At 46.3% G+C, this 18,955-nt stretch overlaps 1 protein-coding gene across 1 annotated transcript in view; it reads left to right on the forward strand.

Moving 5' to 3' along the window:
* The first annotated feature begins 1,709 nt into the window (after nt 1-1,709).
* The window catches only part of engase (endo-beta-N-acetylglucosaminidase), a 59,824-nt gene continuing 42,578 nt past the window's right edge, over nt 1,710-18,955 (forward strand). Inside the window, exons 1-5 of the mRNA XM_048555652.2 lie at nt 1,710-1,826; nt 3,171-3,247; nt 11,841-12,045; nt 14,106-14,254; nt 14,773-14,927. Of these exons, the coding sequence (XP_048411609.1) occupies nt 1,714-1,826; nt 3,171-3,247; nt 11,841-12,045; nt 14,106-14,254; nt 14,773-14,927 (699 nt within the window). The 5' untranslated portion in view covers nt 1,710-1,713. The remainder of the gene's footprint in view (nt 1,827-3,170; nt 3,248-11,840; nt 12,046-14,105; nt 14,255-14,772; nt 14,928-18,955) is intronic.

An 18,955-nucleotide genomic window follows, 5' to 3' on the forward strand; every position in this document is an offset into this window, starting at 1 on the left:
AACACAATCTGTAATCTGATGGCTCAGCATATTCCTCATTCTACAGTTACTATTTACTCACATTACAATGCTGACTACTTTTTCAAACTAGTTTCAGAGATAGTAGGAACTGCAGATGCTGGGTATCCAAGATAACAGGGTGTAGAGTGAGAAGAACACAGCAGGCCAAGCAGCAGCAGAGGAGCAGGAAGACTGACGTTTCAGGCCTAGATCCTTCTTCAGAAATGGCGGAGGTGAAGGGGGATCTGAAATAAATAGGGAGAGAGGGGGAGGAGGATAGAATATGGTTAGAGGAGAAATATTGTGGAGAGGAGACAGACCAGTCAAAGAGGTGGGGTTGGAGCCAGTAAATGATATCAGTAATTCACTGCCTAGAAATCTTTTGGAGGTAAGTGGGTTCAGTTGACATGTTCAAGGGAACATTGTATGATTATTTAAATAGAAACAATGTACGGGATTATGTGGAAAATGTAGGAATTTGGTACTAGTTAAGATGGTCCTGGAGCCATTGGCCATAAGGCCTCCTTCTCTACTGTAATAATTGTGGTTCTTCTCTAAAATTAAGCAAACAAGAGTTGCAGCACAACCAACTCTGAAGACTAAAACGGTCATGCCTAGGATCTGCCCAAACTTGCAGCTCTGTCAAAAAATGCTGTAATAGTTGCAGTTCAGCTGAAGGTATGTGGTAAAACAACAGCTACTCTTATTAAGAATTGAGAATTAGAATTCTAAAACTTTGATCTGATGTGGGTATCATTGCTGATGCAGTATCTGTCATCTTAATGGCATTAAGATCTGACTACAATAATCTAAAACAGGGCATAGCTATGATGTGTTTGTGAATTTACAATCTGGGAACGTGTATAAGCTCCACAGCCTGTGAGTTACCATATTCAGATCATGAAGTCTATGCCTTGGTAATGTTGAATCTTGCTACGAGGGATAACTGTAGTTTTTAAATGGATAATTTAACTGCTGAAAAAAAGACTGAATGCATAATAATTATCTCTATATACACCAAGTAGGAATTCACACATTTGCAATTACAACTCTTGAGTGAACATATAGTTGGAGATTTTCTCACAAGGCCCATCACCTTCACCCCCTCCGTTCACCAAACAGGAACGGAAGAGATTCTTTAACAGATGATTAGCTGATTTTTCAACTTCAGTCAAAGCCTTTTTGCCCATGCCCAATTCTCTCTCAAATAACGACCACCAATGAACAAAAACGTTCTTTTTATAAAATAAAATCTATTATCCCTAAAATAACAGTATCCTGGATTTTGACCCAGCGACCAGTCTAAATTGCTGCAGATTCTGGAGTGTTTGTCAGGCTAACGAGACCATCTCTCCCCATTTATATTATTATCTAAAAGTCCTCGATTAGGGCTGCGGAAATATCAAAGTTGCAAATGATTGAGAGTAATCGGCTTCGCCGCTTAATTTGTAACTTCGCCGTAACTGCAGAGTCTGGGTCTTTGTAAAGTGCAAGATCAGAAAGTTTCAGAAGGTTTAAGCAATGGCATAGGCAGCGCTTGCCGCTAAATGCCCGTCCAAAACAGACTCTGAATTAGTGTTTGTCGATTTTCACCTAAGCAGATTTTAACCAGGCGGCTCTGCCAAGAGTTGGCTGTAAGAAACGCGTTTCGAAGTTGTTTGGTGTAGTTTGTGCTCAAAGAGCTGCCGTTAGAATTGGCAACACCTCAGTCTGATGGAGATAAGTAAGAGGAAGAGATCCCAGTCTGGGTCTGCGGGGAAGAGGGCAGCCGAGGATGAGGCAGATGGCTGCACCTTGACTGTAGGTGGCAGCAGGAAGAACAATGAGTGAGTAAACGGAACGGACACATCGCCCTGATGTTGTTGCAGGGGATCTGAGATTCTCTCGCTCAGCCCTTGCCTGCAGTTTCTGTCTGAATTTTTTTAATGAAATGTTTTGCATATTCTCTTCTCTCCACATTTATTTTCCGCCCCACTTTTCTATTTGTACTTCTTTTCGTCACGCTCGTTGCTCAGGCTGACCTCTTACAATGAAACTTGTTGAAGAATTGGTGTAGCGACTCGCAATGGTAAATGTTGGTAGAAAACCACAACAGAAAAAAAAACTTAGGATGTTAAGAAATGCAGACCCTGAAACAGGGATTTCAACAATCAGCATTTGGGTGGTATATTTTACATGGATATAATGTTTCTGTTATTGCAAAACCGGTAGCTCACCATTATCAGCAATAAAGTCTTAGAGAAACCAGCAGGAGCCAAGGCCTACAGCGAATAGTCAAGATGTTCATATGTCCAGGACCCTGTCATTAAAGTTTCGACGGATGGTTACCGTTTGAAGCTCCACATACATTATGGAAACTAGTAATTAATCATTTTTAATCGTACTGTGACTTTGCTTTGTAGGCCCAGACTATTTTTCAGTAAATAAAACCTTGCTATTCCCCCCATGACTTCTCCCGTGATGTGCTCGAGTAAATTTCCTTGGGTCGGGCTGCCCTCTGGTGTCCTGACCAAGTGACCACTTGTTCATTTGCGAACCTTGAGTGCAAATATGTTGGCAACATCACCAGGCCTCCTGACCTACTTATGCTTTGCAACAGCATCTTTGTATTTTGCAGTTGGGGTCCAAATACTTATTTTTCTTGCTAGCAATTGCAGTTCATCTTAAAAACCAACCTAAATAAGATTGATGATACTGTGTAGAAGGAGAATTGAACTTTGAATCTTCCTTGCCTCCTTGCATTAATTGTTAGCCCGCACTTAATTTTGCAGCACAGACACTGATGCAGAGTGTAATGGCAGTTTTGCATCACTGTAATTTAGTTCTGCATGCTTAATGCCAACATTGTTAACTATTGTCTGAGATCCCAATTTTTTTTTGTAAAAACGATGATATAGTGTTTTGAAAATGTCTGCTGTTGAGCTCAAGAAACAACTTGCTGAAATTTCTCACAATTTGAACCTCCTCGGAGATGTTCTTCTTCTCATAACAATTCTGTTACCTTCGCCTAGTGGATGCAACCTGCAACTTAATTATACTCATTGTAAAACTGGAAAATAGTTGGAAATTTGCTTTTTATTTGAATACCACATTTGATTCTGCACTGTTTTAAGGACATCAAACAGGATTATAGGATTTAATGTTGTCTTGCATTAATGTCTGTTTTACAGTCTCACTGATGCTCAAGCATGTCCATTGGACCATCAAGTTGATCACACAATTCAGTATGATGCACCTCAACTCCCTGGTGAGTACGTACAAGTACAGCATGCTCAGTCAGTGGTACTGCAGGCAGTGCATCAGGTGTCAGTTCTTGAAAACGTTGCATTGTTTTTTGGATGTGAGTTTGCTTGCTGAGCTAGAAGGTTAGACGTTTTGTCACTTTTTTTTAAATTTGAAAAAATATACTTTATTCGTAGAATTTACGAAAAAAACCCATTTATACACCTACCCAGTCATGCAAGCCGCTCCGGGTTGCCCAGGGGGTCACCAACTAAAAGCAAAAACAAGACAAAGAAGAAAAAAAAAGCAAAGAAAATACCCCGGCAGTCGTCACCCCGCACAGTCCCCGTTGGCCCCCTGACCATTTGGGGAAGGCGCCAGCTGGGCCCAGTTACCAGATAGGGCCCTTTTTTCTATTCTGGACGAGGGGTTTCATACCGTGGTCTTTCCCCACCGCGCCTTGGCGGCGGCTGCCCCAAGCTTTAGCGCGTCTCTCAGCACGTAGTCCTGGACTTTGGAGTGCGCCAGTCTGCAACACTCGGTCGGGGTCAGTTCTTTCAGCTGGCAGGCCAGCAAGTTGCGGGCAGACCAAAGAGCGTCTTTCACCGCATTGATGGTCCTCCAGGCGCAGTTGATGTTGGTCTCAGTATGCGTCCCGGGAAACAGCCCGTAGAGCACGGAGTCCTGTGTCACGGAGCTGCTCGGAACGAACCTCGACAAATACCACTGCATCCCCTTCCAGACCTCCTATGCTTAGGCACACTCCAGAAGGAGGTGATCGACAGTCTCGTCCCCCCCCGCAGCCACCTCGAGGGCAGCGTGCGGTGGTGCAGAGATTCTGGGCATGCATAAAGGATCTCACTGGCAGAGCCCTTCTCACCGCCAGCCAAGCAATGTCCTTGTGCTTGTTTGAAAGTTCTGGCGATGAGGCATTCTGCCAAACGACTTTGGCAGTCTGCGTGGGGAACCACACGACGGGATCCACCCTCTCCTTTTCCCGAAGGGTCTCGAGGATACTATATGCTGACCACTGCCTGACGGCCTTGTGGTCAAAGGTGTTTCCTTTCAAAAATTTCTCCACGAAGGACAGGTGGTACGGGACGGTCCAACTACTCAGAGCGTTCCGCGGCAATGAGGCCAGGCCCATCCTTCGCAACACCGGGGACAGGTAGAACCTCAGTAAGTAGCGACACTTGGTGTTTGCGTACTGAGGATCTACGCACAGCTTGATGCAGCCGCACACAAAGGTAGCCATCAGGGCGAGGGTGGCGTTCGGTACTCCCTTTCCCCCATTTTCCAGGTCTTTGTACGTGATGTCCCTGCGGACCCAGTCCATCCTCGACCCCCAAATGAAGTGGAAGATGGCCCGGGTGACTGCAGCGGAGCAGGTCCAGGGAATAGGCCAGGCCTGCGCCACATACAACAGTACCGAGAGCCCCTCGCACCTGACAACCAGGTTCTTACCCGCGATGGAGAGGGACCGGAGCGTCCACCTGCCCAGCTTCTGCTTCAGTTTGGTGATACGCTCCACCCAAGTCTTAGTGCATGCCCCAGCTCCACCAAACCAAACACTCAGCACCTTCAGGTAGTCTGTCCTGACAGTGAAGGGGATGAAGGAGCGGTCGTCCCAGTTCCCGAAGAGCATGACCTCGCTCTTACCCCTATTGACTTTGGCACCCGAGGCCAGTTCAAACTGGCAGCAGATGTCCAATAGTCTACTCACCGACCGACGATCGGTGCAGAAGACGGCAACATCGTCCATGTACAGGGAGGTCTTGACCTGAAGGCCTCCGCTGCCTGGGATAGTCACGCCCTTCAGGCTCACGTCCTTCCTGATGGAGGCGGTGAAGGGCTCCACACAGCACACGAACAAGGCAGGAGAGAGTGGGCAGCCCTGCCTGACTCCAGATCTGACGGGAAAACTGTCCGATTCTCACCCGTTGATCGAGACTGCGCTAACGATGTTGGTGTAGAGCAGCCGGATCCAATTGTGGATGCCCTCCCCGAACCCCAATTTGGAGAGGACGTCCCTCATGTAAGCATGAGAGACCCTGTCGAAGGCCTTCTCCTGGTCCAGGCTGACGAGGCAGGTATCCACCCGCCTGTCCTGCACGTAGGCGATCGTATCCCTGATGAGCGCGAGGCTCTCAGCGATCTTCCTGCCCGGCACAGCACAGGTTTGGTCAGGGTGAATCACCGACTCCAGGACAGACCTGACCCGGTTGGCTATGACCTTGGCCAGGATTTTGCAGTCCACGTTCAAAAGTGAAATGGGACGCCAATTCTTAATTTCTTCCCTCTCCCCCTTCCTCTTGTAAATGAGGGTGATGATGCCCTTCCTCATGGACTTGCACATTTCCCCTGCCCGAAGCGCACTATCGTACACCTCCAGCAGGTCCTGGCTGATCAGGTCCCACAGAGCGGAATACAGCTCGACCGGTAAGCCATTGCTTCCGGGAGTCCTATTCCTCCCCAAGGACTTGATGGTTCTGGTCAGCTCGCCCAGGGATATCGGCCGGTCAAGCCACTCCCTCGTGCTGTCGTCTAAGACCTCCGTGATAGACGACAGGAACGACTTGGAGGCCGTGCTGTCCGTGGGCTTCGTGTCATACAGTCCGGCATAGAAGGATCTGCTGATCCTCAAAATGTCGGGCCTAGACGACGTCACCGAGCCGTCGTCCTCCTTCAGCCGGCTAAGTACAGAGCTCTCTTTGTGCACCTTCTGAAAGAAGAAACGTGGGCACGACTCGTCCTGCTCCACGGAGCGGACCCAGGACCGGAAGATTATCCTGGAGGCCTCCGCGGCGAAGAGCGAGGCTTGCTGGCCCCTCACCTCGCGGAGGTCCTCTGTGACATCGACCCCCATCAACTGCAGAAGGAGCAGGTTCTGCACCCTTTTCTGGAGTCGCGACAGCTTTTCCCGCCCCTCTCTCGCCTTCCGAACTCCCTTGAGGACAAAGAACCTCTTGATGTTCTCCTTCACCGTCTCCCACCAGTCGCCCGGAGACTCAAAGAGGGGTTTCACGGTTCTCCAACCAGCGTACTCCCTCTGAAGCTCCTTGACGTTCTCTGGGGTCAACAGAGTCATGTTGAGCTTCCACGTCCCCTTGCCGGCCTGCTGGTCGTCCTGTAAGTGACAGTCGGCCAGCAGGAGGCAGTGGTCAGAGAAGAAGACCGGCTCGATGCCGGTGGACCTGACCGAGAACGCCTGTGACACAAACAGGAAGTCTATCCTTGAGCGAATAGACCCGTCTGGCCGCGACCAGGTGTACCTCCGCTGCGCTCCGTCTGCAGGGGTGCTGATGACGTCGAGCAGCTTGGCATCCTTCACCGTGCCCATCAGGAATCTGGACGTGATGTCCAGTTGACTCCCCCCACCCGCTGTCCCCATGTCGGATCTTCCATCTGCATCGATGATGCAGTTGAAGTCTCCGCTTAGGATGACTGGCCCCATTGTGGGCAGTGACCGCAGTACCCTCCCCAAGTCCAAGGTCCGGCCCCTCTACCTGTCCCTTCATGCCCATTGCTCGGGCTAACTGCTGGACTTCAGGATAATCTTCCGGTCCAGGGTCCGCTCCGTGGAGCAGGACGAGACGTGCTCGCGTTTCTCCTTTCAGAAGGTGCACAAAGAGAGCTCTGTGCTTAGCCGGCTGAAGGAGGACGACGGCTCGGTGACGTCGTCTCGGCCCGACATTTTGAGGATCAGCAGATCCTTCTATGCCGGACTGTACGACGTGAAGCCCACGAACAGCACGGCTTCCGAGTTGTTCCTGTCGTCTATCACGGAGGTCTTAGACGACGGCACGAGGGAGTGGCTTGACCGGCCGATATCCCTGGACTAGCTGACCAGAACCCTCAAGTCCTTGGAGAGTAATAAGAATCCCGGGAGCGAGGGCTTACCGGTCGAGCTGTATTCCGCTCTGTGGGACCTGGTCGGCCAGGACCTGCTGGAGGTGTACGATAGTGCGCTTCGGGCAGGGGAAATGTGCAAGTCCATGAGGAAGGGCAACGTCACCCTCATTTACAAGAGGAAGGGGGAGAGGGAAGAAATTAAGAATTGGTGTCCCATTTCACTTTTGAACGTGGACTACAAAATCCTGGCCAAGGCCATAGCCAACCAGGCCAGGTCTGTCCTGGAGTCAGTGATTCACCCTGACCAAACCTGTGCTGTGCCGGGCAGGAAGATCGCTGAGAGCCTCGCGCTCATCAGGGATACGATCGCCTACGTACAGGACAGGCGGGTGGACACCTGCCTCGTCAGCCTGGACCAGGAGAAGGCCTTCGACAGGGTCTCTCATGCTTAGATGAGGGACGTCCTCTCCAAATTGGGGTTCGGGGAGGGCATCCACAATTGGATCCGGCTGCTCTACACCAACATCATTAGCGCAGTCTCGATCAACGGGTGGGAATCGGACAGTTTTCCCGTCAGATCTGGAGTCAGGGAGGGCTGCCCACTCTCTCCTGCCTTGTTCGTGTGCTGTGTGGAGCCCTTCGCCGCAACCAGCAGGAAGGAATGTGAGCCTGAAGGGCGTGACTATCCCAGGCAGTGGAGGCCTTCAGGTCAAGACCTCCCTGTACATGGACGACGTCGCCGTCTTCTGCACCGATCGTCAGTCGGTGAGTAGACTGTTGGACATCTGCAGCCAGTTTGAACTGGCCTCGGGTGCCAAAGTCAATAGGGGTAAGAGCGAGGTCATGTTCTTCGGGAACTGGGACAACCGCTCCTTCATCCCCTTCACAGTCAGGACAGACTACCTGAAGGTGCTGAGTGTTTGGTTTGGTGGATCTGGGGCGTGCACTAAGACTCGGGAGGAGCGTATCACCAAACTGAAACAGAAGCTGGGCAGGTGGACGCTCCGGTCCCTCTCCATCGCGGGTAAGAACCTTGTTGTCAGGTGCGAGGGGCTTTCGGTACTGTTGTATGTGGCACAGGCCTGGCCTATTCCCTGGACCTGCGCCGCTGCGGTCACCTGGGCCATCTTCCACTTCATTTGTGGGTCGAGGATGGACCGGGTCCGCAGGGACACCATGTACAAAGACCTGGAAAATGGGGGAAAGGGAGTACTGAACGCCACCCTCGCCCTGACGGCTACCTTTGTGTGCGGCTGCATCAAGCTGCGCGTAGATCCTCAGTACGCAAACACCAAGTGTCACTACTTACTGAGGTTCTACCTGTCCCCTTCTCTTTCATCGCTGCCTCCTTGACCTGACACAACCTATCCATCTTCTCTCCCACCTATCTGCTTCTCCTATCACACTGGCCAATCCCCACCACTCCCTACCTGCACTCACTCATCACCATCCCACCTACCTTCCCCAGCCCCACTCCTCCCCTCTCTATTTATTTCTGAACTCCCTTCCCCCTCCCCCATTTCTGAAGAAGGGTCCCGACCCGAAATGTCAACTTTCATGCTCCTATGATGCCACCTGGCCTGTTGTGTTATCTCTGGCTCCAACATCTGCAGTTCTTACTGTCTCTGGAGATATGATTCTTTGTTTTTTTGAGCATTGGTTGGAATGACGGAACCTTTCATTTCCTTCCAAACTGATGCCAATTCTTTTATGTTGTGGTGTATAAAATGATTTTTTGATGTGCTGTCAAGCATGTCATTATTGTTCAAAGTGTGGAAACTGTGTTGTTTGGATCGGGATGCGCCCAGAATGTCCAACTTTACTTCAATTTGATTACTGTATTTGCCTTTACATTGGGTGCCAGGGGAGACCACACAGACTGAGTTATTGCTTCCCCTAGCATCTTAGTTCAGACAGCACAGATGACCAGAGTTTCGAGATGCTTGCCATTTTAATTCTCCATCTTACTCTCCTTCTGGCCTCTTTGTCCTCTGTCCTCTGTACCTGACATTGTTCCAAGCAAGTAAAAACCAAAAGAACTGTGGATGCTGTAAATCAGGAACAAAAACAGAAGTTGCTGAATAGGCTTAGCAGGTCTGGCAGCATCTGTGAAAGAAAAAAATCAGAGTTAATGTTTCCGGTCTGGTGACCCTTCCTCGGAAAGAACTCGGTGTAAGCTCAGTGTAAGGACAAGGAATAGCTCCTCATCTTTCAGTTAGGGACTTTACAAACACTTAGACTTTTAAACTGATTTTTTTCCGAGCCACTATCAGTTCTGAGGAATGGTCACCGGACCTGAAATGTTAACTGTTTTCTCCTTCACAGATGCTGCCAGACCTGCTGAGATTTTCCAGCAACTTTTTTTTTTGGTCCTGATTTACAGCATCTGCAGTTCTTTTGGTTTCTATTTAGACTCTTAACGTGTTTGAACATTACCTTACTTTGGCTTGGTGCCATTTTCGTTAAATTCCATGAGGGCTGGTGAGTTTTTCACACTTTTCTCGCAAAACCGCCTCATAAACTTAACGCTTTATGCTTCAAGGGAGTTTCTCTCATCTGATGCTAGCCTGGTTCAATGAATGCCAAGAATTTGGTGCTGTCGGGATATCTACAACCTGTCGCCCCTGGTGCCAGTGCCATCCTTGAACCTTGGCTGTGCGCCCAGTCAGGAGTTGCCTGTTTTCTGTCAACGTGGTGGCACAACAGCTGCAATCCAGCACTTCTCGTGGCGTGTTGGTGGCGTGGCTGACACCTCCTCGTGCGCACTACTGCATATTCCCATGCCTATGGCTGTTTAAGGACCAGGCCACTGGACCTTTGCCACATCTCATTCAGCCTTCTCTAAGTCTCTGCTACTCTTTCTCCAGTGCCCACTAGCACAGCATATCACAGGGAAGACTCCAAATTATTCAAAAGAGTAACTTTTATTTACAAAAAGCAAAAGCAAACAGAAATTAAACAAGCAGAAGCTTCATTTCTCTCCCAGAATATGAGCAAACTGCTTGCATATGGAATAGTTAGTACTGTGAAGGAATTGATTGGTCACTGCAACCAGCTCTCACCTACTGGTACCAAGTGTCAATTAAGTTCTGAGATAACAGGGTGTGAAGCTGGGTGAACACAGCAGGCCAAGTAGCAACAGAGGAGCAGGCAAGTTGACATTTCGGGCCTAGACCCTTCTTCAGAAAATTTTCTGAAATCATCAATGGTCTAATGCCCATCATTAGATTCTCAATTCCGGATTATTATTGAATTCAAATTCCACCATCTGCCATAGCAGGATTTGAACCTGGGTCCCCACACCATTTCTTGGGTCTCCGGAGATTAGTCTAGTGAAACTACCACAGGCCATTGCCTCCCCGTAATGATGTTCTTTACATGATCTGTGTGCAGTCGATTGTGTCCCGTGGCTGGGGGATGTCAGATTTGGTGCTGAATCGTACTGCCCAGGCTGAAGCACTGACCTTTGCCCTGGGAAAATGAGAAGTAGCAGTATGATCTGGCACAAATTACGAGCATTCACAGTTTCAATATGATTGTGAGTGCCTGATTTGAGAGATCGCACACAGAACCCCAGTGGCTTCATGGAAGGAGCCACTCGCTTAAAAGCTCACACCAGCCATCGCCATGACAGCTCTGAGACAGGAGGCCACCCACCTCTTCAGGTTGCAGATCCTACTCCACCAGTGAGCGTGGCTCAGTCACAGCACTCTGGGACCTACTCAGTCTGCACTGATGCTGCATCTTGCTAACCTGAAGGAAATGGCATTGAGGACCCTGGTCCCCACTGAGGGCCCGTCAGCTGTAACCTCTGCGTGGAAGCCATGAGGCTTCTCGGGCAGGTTTCTGCTGGTCCAAGGGCTTTTGATGCAGCAGTTCCTCTTCTCTCCCTTGTCTTTGTTGCATCACAGCAGCAACAATAGTAACCCCTGCTGTGGCTGGATCCATCAGTTACGCCTGTACTGACCCTATGTAGGAACATAAGGAACAGAACAGGTTCTTAGCAATTAGCATAGTCCCCAGTCATACCTTACAAAAGAATGGACGTTGAATATTCTGGCGAGGAGGGCCATGTATTGATTGATTTGTCACTTTGACATGGACCTTATTTCAATCTCTACCCATTGGCCATGTGGCAGATGGATAGCTGTGCAGTCGAAACTCTGCACGCACAATGCACACTTCTCCCCCCAGCCTCACATGGCTCATACCCTTCTTGGATAGGTTATAACTAAACAAGGTTCATCTCACTGAGCTAGACAGTGGGAAAGGGGGGACAGTGTGGTTGACCATATTAAATATATGCTAGCTTACATATATCTCAGGTAAACATTGCAGAATGGCCTTGGCCTAAATTTATTGAGGGCAGTATTCTCTGATCAGAGGGCTGGAAACTTTCATAATTAAAATTTAGGTAGCGGATTGATGAGAATGAATTTTCCTGAATTGTGGATTATTCAACTTCTCATTATTTGAATTATTATCTTTCCTGAATTTTAGGTTAATTAAAGGTCATGGAAGGTTAAGTGTTTTTTTTTAAGTTGAATCTGTTTAATTCATCCTGAAGTGACATTATATCCAATTGAGAGAAGAAATTATCATCTTGTCTCATTAAGGTCTTAACTCTGGTTTACGGACAGTAAACCAGTCAGCTGCTTTATCCAGGCTTTGGTGTGAATTTTTCTAAATCATTACCCTGTTTCCTAAGATTCAGTGTCGTGTGTATATGGGAGATAAGACTGTTTATGGTTCTTTGTTGAATGCAGGTCGCTGTTACGATCCTGACACTAGTGCACCAATCAGCTTTTATATCTCATCACTTGAGGAACTGAATTCGTGGCAGCCTTTTATTCAAGATGAGCATTTTAACAAAGCTGTTATCCCCCTGTCTCCACGACAGCCACCTATGCAGTGTAATCGGCCAAGGACACTGGTCTGTCATGATATGGCTGGCGGCTACTTGAATGACAGGTAGGTTTTCTCTGCATTGCATGGTGACTGATCAATATCTTTAACAGTTTTACTTTAAGTGTGAGACAGGTCTCAAAGGAAAAGAATAATGACAAGTGATTCACAATTTTGCCTTTTATACCATGGAACGTGGCATGACATTCTCCCTTCTGACATAATGTGGTGAATTTGGATTAGTTATGATGGTGTTGATCCAGTCATTCAGGATTTAATATTATCCATTTCTATGTCATTATTTAAAGCAGAATGCTCAACATTTCTTTTTATGTAATTGGAAATGCAAACTGTTATTATATATATTTATATTTGAAGTTTTAAATGTGCTGTACATTAAACTAAGGTGAAAATATGCTTTTGAATTGAGGCAATTGATTAACATTGATACTTAAATGTTCATTAATTGCTTAGGGTAGACATATGTAGCTATGAGTATTCTGTTGAAGCATGATGGGAAATATAGCCAATATTGTGAGAAAGAATGGGACACGTTTCCATTCCTGTGGGAACCTAGTGAAAAGTACAAGTTGTAACAATTATCCATTGCTATACAGTCCACAGAGATAAGGGAATACTGAACGTTGAGTTGCAAGGAAATCAGGCTGAGATTGAGATTTGAGATAAGAGGGGGCTCGACACTAAACTGAGAACTATAAACTGTGCTGAAACTCTTGTAGTGGCAGAGTAGCTGTCTTAGGCAACCAGGGAAAAGTTATCTTCTTTGAATAAAATCTATGATGACTTTACCCAGTTCTCAAAAGTGTCTGTCTTTAAATTATCTCTTAATAGCGTTGTGGATTGCGATCAACTCTTTTTAATTCTTTCCAAGCCACAAATGATCACATTGAATTGGATTTCCACTATTGAAGAAAGTCGGAGCACCTGTGTGACGCATTAAAATGTGGCAAATATTGAGAGGCATCAAAATCTATGTTTACAATTCTGTCATCTCATTGGAGCAAAGGATTATTTGAAGGGAGATTGGAGATTTGTCAAGTTTCAAATCATATAAAAGCCTTCTTTAGCTATTTTTGAACTTCTCTACCTGGTTTTGCATTGTTGCTGTTTTAAAATTTGGCTAGATCCCCAACAGCGGAAACACCTCACCTGTACGAGACAGCTTTGAATTCCATTTGTGGTTTAATGTTGTTTGGTTATACATGTGGAAGGTGGAAGTTTTACCATGATAGTGGATGTCTTATTGGCTTGTGGAGGTGAGATGGGGAATTCCAGTAAGACAACAGCTCCGAAATGGCTAAAGTTGGAGCCTTAACCCAGAGACAAACTGCCTTCTGAAGATCAGACAGTAAAGTGAGATCTTACCTGATATGTCAGAGGATTTGTCAGTGGAACACTTTGGATGTGACCGTAATGCTTCAAATGTCTTTGCACCTATTATGCTGTTTTTTTTTTCATGAATCTGTCTAGTCATTTAACTTATGGTGCACGATCCTCATATTTAGCAGTCTGCTGAATGGCCATCAAAATACTAGAGGAGAAGTTTAAATCCCGAACACACGGATGTCCATTTTGAGGTGTCACCTCACCACTGGAGTCTTGCAATACCACGGGTTTTATGAATCATATATTTTCAAATTCCAAGTGTGATTACATTCAGCAGATTAATGCAAGTTGCAAATCCAAATCTTTCAATGTTGCATTTAGCCCAGTGCATGCCTTGGATTTAGGGTTAGGGGCCAGGAGAGAGGGTGCATCAGAACCCAGTAACCAGGACCTGGGGCATCAGGGGGCCCACTGTGCTTGAGTCAGAGGGGACTGGGGATCTGGTCCGGGTGCAATACAGGCACCCGTGATTTCTCTCTCTCTTGCCCTGAATCGCACCACTAGTTGGATTCTGCAAACAGGAATTTATGTTAGAATCTTGAACGATCAGCAATAATGAAAAGTCAGAGTATCGTTTATATTTGGTTTTGGTATGGATAAAGAGCTATGGTACGGAATACATTCTTAAAGTGTGCACTCTTGTTTGGACCTCTGTCAGCCACTCTTTACTCTGGGAGATTTTGTGCCATAATTTTGTAATCTATCACTTTGCTTTTCAGGTTCATACAAGGCGTGCATGAGGAGAATCCTTTTGTCTTTTACCACTGGTTATATATTGACATCTTTGTCTATTTCAGTCACCATATGGTGACCATCCCACCCGCCTGCTGGACTAATGCTGCACATAAGCATGGTGTTGCTGTTCTAGGTAAATATGATTTATTTAAGAACTAAGCTCATTTCACTCTTCACTATGGCAAAAGGTATGGTTAGTTTTCTGTGTTTTCAATATGAATACATTTTCATTGACACAGAAAGCTTCTGATGGTGTAGATTGGAAGTTTTGTTTATCCTCTTCTGGGAAATAATCTATCTTAACTGCTTTTTTCTAAGAATTAGAAAGTTATTTTTCAGTCATTTCAAAGGTTCTGTCACAGAACTGGAAGCTCTTTTTTTTCTAGTGTCTGGTAGATATTGTTGACAGGCTCTCGTATCTGTACTGAGATCTCCTGTGTGGCATTCAGTCTAGCTTTTTATCTTTAGAAGAATGTTTTATAGAAACATTCTATTCCTCATGGAGGAATAAGAATGCTTTTCTGCTTGTTTTAGTGCTCGAATTAATGCCATCACCGAGATCTTCCCCCAAAGGATATTTTTATACAGCAGGCAGTTATTTTTAATGGGTAGAAAATTTTGATTTTTTTATTCAGCTGTTTTTGGTTTCAGGGACATTCATCACAGAATGGAAAGGTGGAACTACAATCTGTGAGGCTTTCCTAGAGCATGAGGAGACATTCCGTGCATTGGCTGATAAGCTCGTGCTGATTACCCAGTGTTTTCAGTTTGATGGATGGTTGGTTAACATCGAAAATGAATTGAGTGTGAGTAAAGTGATGTGTATTTTATTGGCACTTAATAAGCTAGTGAAAGATGCTGATATGACAGCGCTGTTTGGGCAGAGGGAGAATGTAACTGTCATGTACAAGGGGGTTTAGATTCTAAAATATTTATTTATTTGCGGGATGTGAGCATCGCTGGCTAGACCAGCATTTATTGCCCATCTTTAGTTGGTCTTGAGAAGATGGTGTTTGGCTGTCACCTTGAGCTGCTGCAGTCCTTGTAGTGTGTTTACATTCAGAGTGCTGTTTGGAAGGAAGTTTCTGGGTTTTAACCCAATGACAATGAAGATGTGGCGAAGACCCTGTCAGGTTGGTCTGTGGCTTGGAGGGGAACTAGCAAGTCACAATCTCTCTTCGGGTCCCCTTGCCCTTTTAGGTGGTAGAGGTCATGGGTTTGGAAGGTGCTGTCAAACAAGCCTCGGTGAGTTTCTGCTGTGCACTTTGTAGATGGTGCACGTTGCTGCCACTCCTGAATTTTAATTGAGCGTCTGTTTCAAAAGCAAAATTTTCCTGAAATAGGCCAGCAGCCTGTTCCCAGAAGCTGTAGCCTTTGGGGCACCACTCTATGACTAAATTGACTGCCTAGGAGACACTGCTGCACTAAATGTGTGCCACAGGTATGTCAGAGAGATTAAGAGGTTGAAAATCTGGTTCGACCACATTAGGAATACGTCTCCCATTGTCATCAAGTCCTGGAATGGGATGTGAACCTAGGGCCTCTGCCCCTGAGCCAGAAGTTTTACTACTGTACCACAAGACCTCCAGCATCTGCTTTTGGCTGATGTTAAGTGTATAGTAATAGTTAATCAGACAGTAACTAAAGAATAAAGAGTTCAGAATTGTTTCTTTTGTCCAGTGTTATTAAAAAATCATGTCCTGACCCTATTGGCTTGCTCCAGAGCTTATAATGTGAAACTAAAAATCTACCACCCAGGCATGTTTTCACATGGTACATTGGTAGTCGAGGGAGTGAATGTTGAAGGCAGTGAAATGGGTATCACTAAACCACACTGTTATCCTGACTCATGTTGAGCTTCAAGTGTTCAGCTGTACTCATTCATCACATGCCTCACTTGTGCATTCTAGATGATAGGCAGAGTTTGAGCAGCCAAGAGTGGAGTTATTCACTACATAGACCCTAAACTCTGACCTACTTTTGTATTCACGGTATGTATATGGTTGATCCAGTTTAGTTCCTAGTCAGTGGTAACCCCCAGGACGTTAATAGTGGGGTTTTCAGTGAGGTTAAACTATTGAATGTCAAGGGGAGCTGGTTAGATTCTCCATTTAGATGGCCATTGCTTGGCACCTTGTGTGTAAATATTATTTGCTACTTATCAGATCAAACGTGAATATTGTCCAGGTCTTGTTGCTTGATGACATGGACTGCTTCAGTACCTGACGAGTTGTGAATGATGCTGAACAACCATCAGTGAACATCCCCAGTTCTAACTTTTATAATCATAGGCATGTTTCTGATGAAGCAGCTGAAGATGGTTGGGCCTTGGACACTAGCATGAGGGAATGCCATTGAGCTAGGTGGCCTGGGTTCAAGCCTCACCTGCTCGTATGGTGTGTACCAACATCTCTGAACGGGTTCATTCGAAAATATCTACCCCAAGGGAATGCTGCCGTTACATAGAACATAGAAAAGTACAGCACAGTACAGGCCCTTCGGCCCACGATGTTGTGCCGTGGATTAATCCTAATCCAAAAATAAAATAACCTACATTCCCCTCAATTCACTGCTGTCCATGTGCATGTCCAGCAGTCGCTTAAATGTCACTAATGACTCTGCTTCCACAACTACCACTGGCAAACTATTCCATGCGCTCACAACTCTCTGGGTGAAGAACCTCCCTCTGACGTCTCCTCTATACCTTCCTCCTAACACCTTAAAACTATGACCCCTCGTGGCAGTCAATCCTGCCCTGTGGAAAAGTCTCTGGCTATCGACTATATCCATGGCTCTCATTACCTTGTACATCTCGATCAGGTCACCTCTCTTCCTCCTTCTCTCCAGAGAGAAAAGTCCGAGCTCAGTCAACCTCTCCTCGTAAGACAAGCCCTCCAGTCCAGGCAGCATCCTGGTAAACCTCCTTTGCACCCTCTCCAAAGCCTCCACATCTTTCCTATAATAGGGCGCCCAGAACTGGACACAATATTCCAAGAGTGGTCTCACCAGGGTTTTGTAGAGCTGCAGCATAACCTCGTGGCTCCTAAACTCGATCCCCCTGTTGATGAAAGCCAAAACACCACATGCTTTCTTAACAACCTTATCCACTTGGGTAGCAACTTTGAGGGAGCTATGCACTTGAACACCAAGATCCCGCTGTTCCTCCACACTGCCGAGCATCCTGCCTGTAATCTTATATTCAGCATTTAAGTTCGACCTTCCAAAATGCATCACTTCGCGTTTATCCAGGTTGAACTCTATCTGCCATTTCTCAGCCCAGCTCCGCATTCTGTCGATGTCTCGCTGAAGGCTGCAATAGCCCTCGTCATGGGACTGAGATGATTGACCTTGAACAACCACAGCCATCTTTCTTTGCGTTAGCTATGGCTCCAACCAGTGGAAATTTTTCCCTCCATTCTAATTGACTTCAGTTTTGCGAGGGCTGCTGATGCCACACCTGTTGAAATCCTGCCTCAGTATTAAGGGCAATCACTATTACCTCACTGTGTTTGAACCAAATGAGATGAGGAGCAGAATGGCTTTTGCAGACTGTAAACTGATGTCGGTGAGCAGTTTATTGCTGAGCAAGTGACGGTACCATCTACCTATCAGATATAGGGAAGGAATTAGGCCATTTGGCCCATTAAATCTGCACTGCCATTTAGTTATGGTTGTTTTGTTTCTCAACCCCATTCTCTAGCCTTCTCCCTGTAAACCTTGATTCCAAATCTAAACAAGGACCTGTCCATCTTTGTCTTAAAGACACTCTAGACTTGGCCTCCACAATCTTCTGCAGCATGAGGTCCACAGATTAACCACTCTTGAGATAAAAACATTCCTCCTCATCCCAGTTCTAAAGGGTCATTCCTTCAATCTGGGACTATACCCTCAGGGCCTAGTCTCTCCTACTAGTGGAAATATCATCTCATGTCTACCCTATCCAGGCCTCTCAGTACTCTGTAAGTTTCAGTCAGATCCCCTCAAAACTCTTTGAATACAGACCCAGAGTCCTCAACCACTCCTCATATGAAAAGCCCTTCATTCTGGGGATCATTGTAAACCGCCCTTGGACCCCCTTCAGCACATCCGTTTCTTAATATGGGGCCTAAACTGCTCACAATATTCCAAATGTGGCCTGACCAGAACTTTAAACATCCTCAGCAATACATCTCTGCTTTTATATTGTAGCCCTTCCGAAATGACCGCTAACATTGCATTTTCCTTTCTGACTCTGAATTGAACCTACAAGTAAACCTTAAGAAAATCCTGAATTAGAACTCCTAAATCATTTTGCCCTTTAGATTTTCAAGCCTCTTCCCGATTTAGAATATGTTCTACGTGTGTATTCTTCCTACCAAAGTGCATAACCTCATAATTTCCCACATTGTATTTCATCTACCACTTCTTTTCCTGTTGACTATCTTGTTCAATTCCTTTTACGGCCTCCCTGCTTCCTCAATTCTAACCGCCCCTCAGTTCCACTGTCCAAATCGTTAATGTATAATGTGAATAGGTCTGCTCCCAACACGGACCTCTGCAGAGCTCCACTTGTCTCCAGTTGCTATCCTGAAGTAAACCCCATTATCCCCACTCTGTGGCTTTTGCCGTTAGCCAATCCTCTATCCATATGAGTAGCTTGCCCATAACACTGTGGGCTCTTATTTTATTGAGCAGCCTTTTGGTGTGGTACCTTGTCAAAGGCCTTCTGGAGATCCAAATAGATCAGGTCGATTGGCTCTCTTTTGTCTAACTTGACGTCCTCAAAGAATTCTAACAGATTTGTTAGGCATGACGTCCCCTTGAAGCTGTGCTGACTCAGCCATATTTTGCCTTG

The sequence above is a fragment of the Stegostoma tigrinum genome, chromosome 22 (genome assembly GCF_030684315.1).
Source record: "Stegostoma tigrinum isolate sSteTig4 chromosome 22, sSteTig4.hap1, whole genome shotgun sequence".
NCBI lineage: Eukaryota > Metazoa > Chordata > Chondrichthyes > Orectolobiformes > Stegostomatidae > Stegostoma > Stegostoma tigrinum.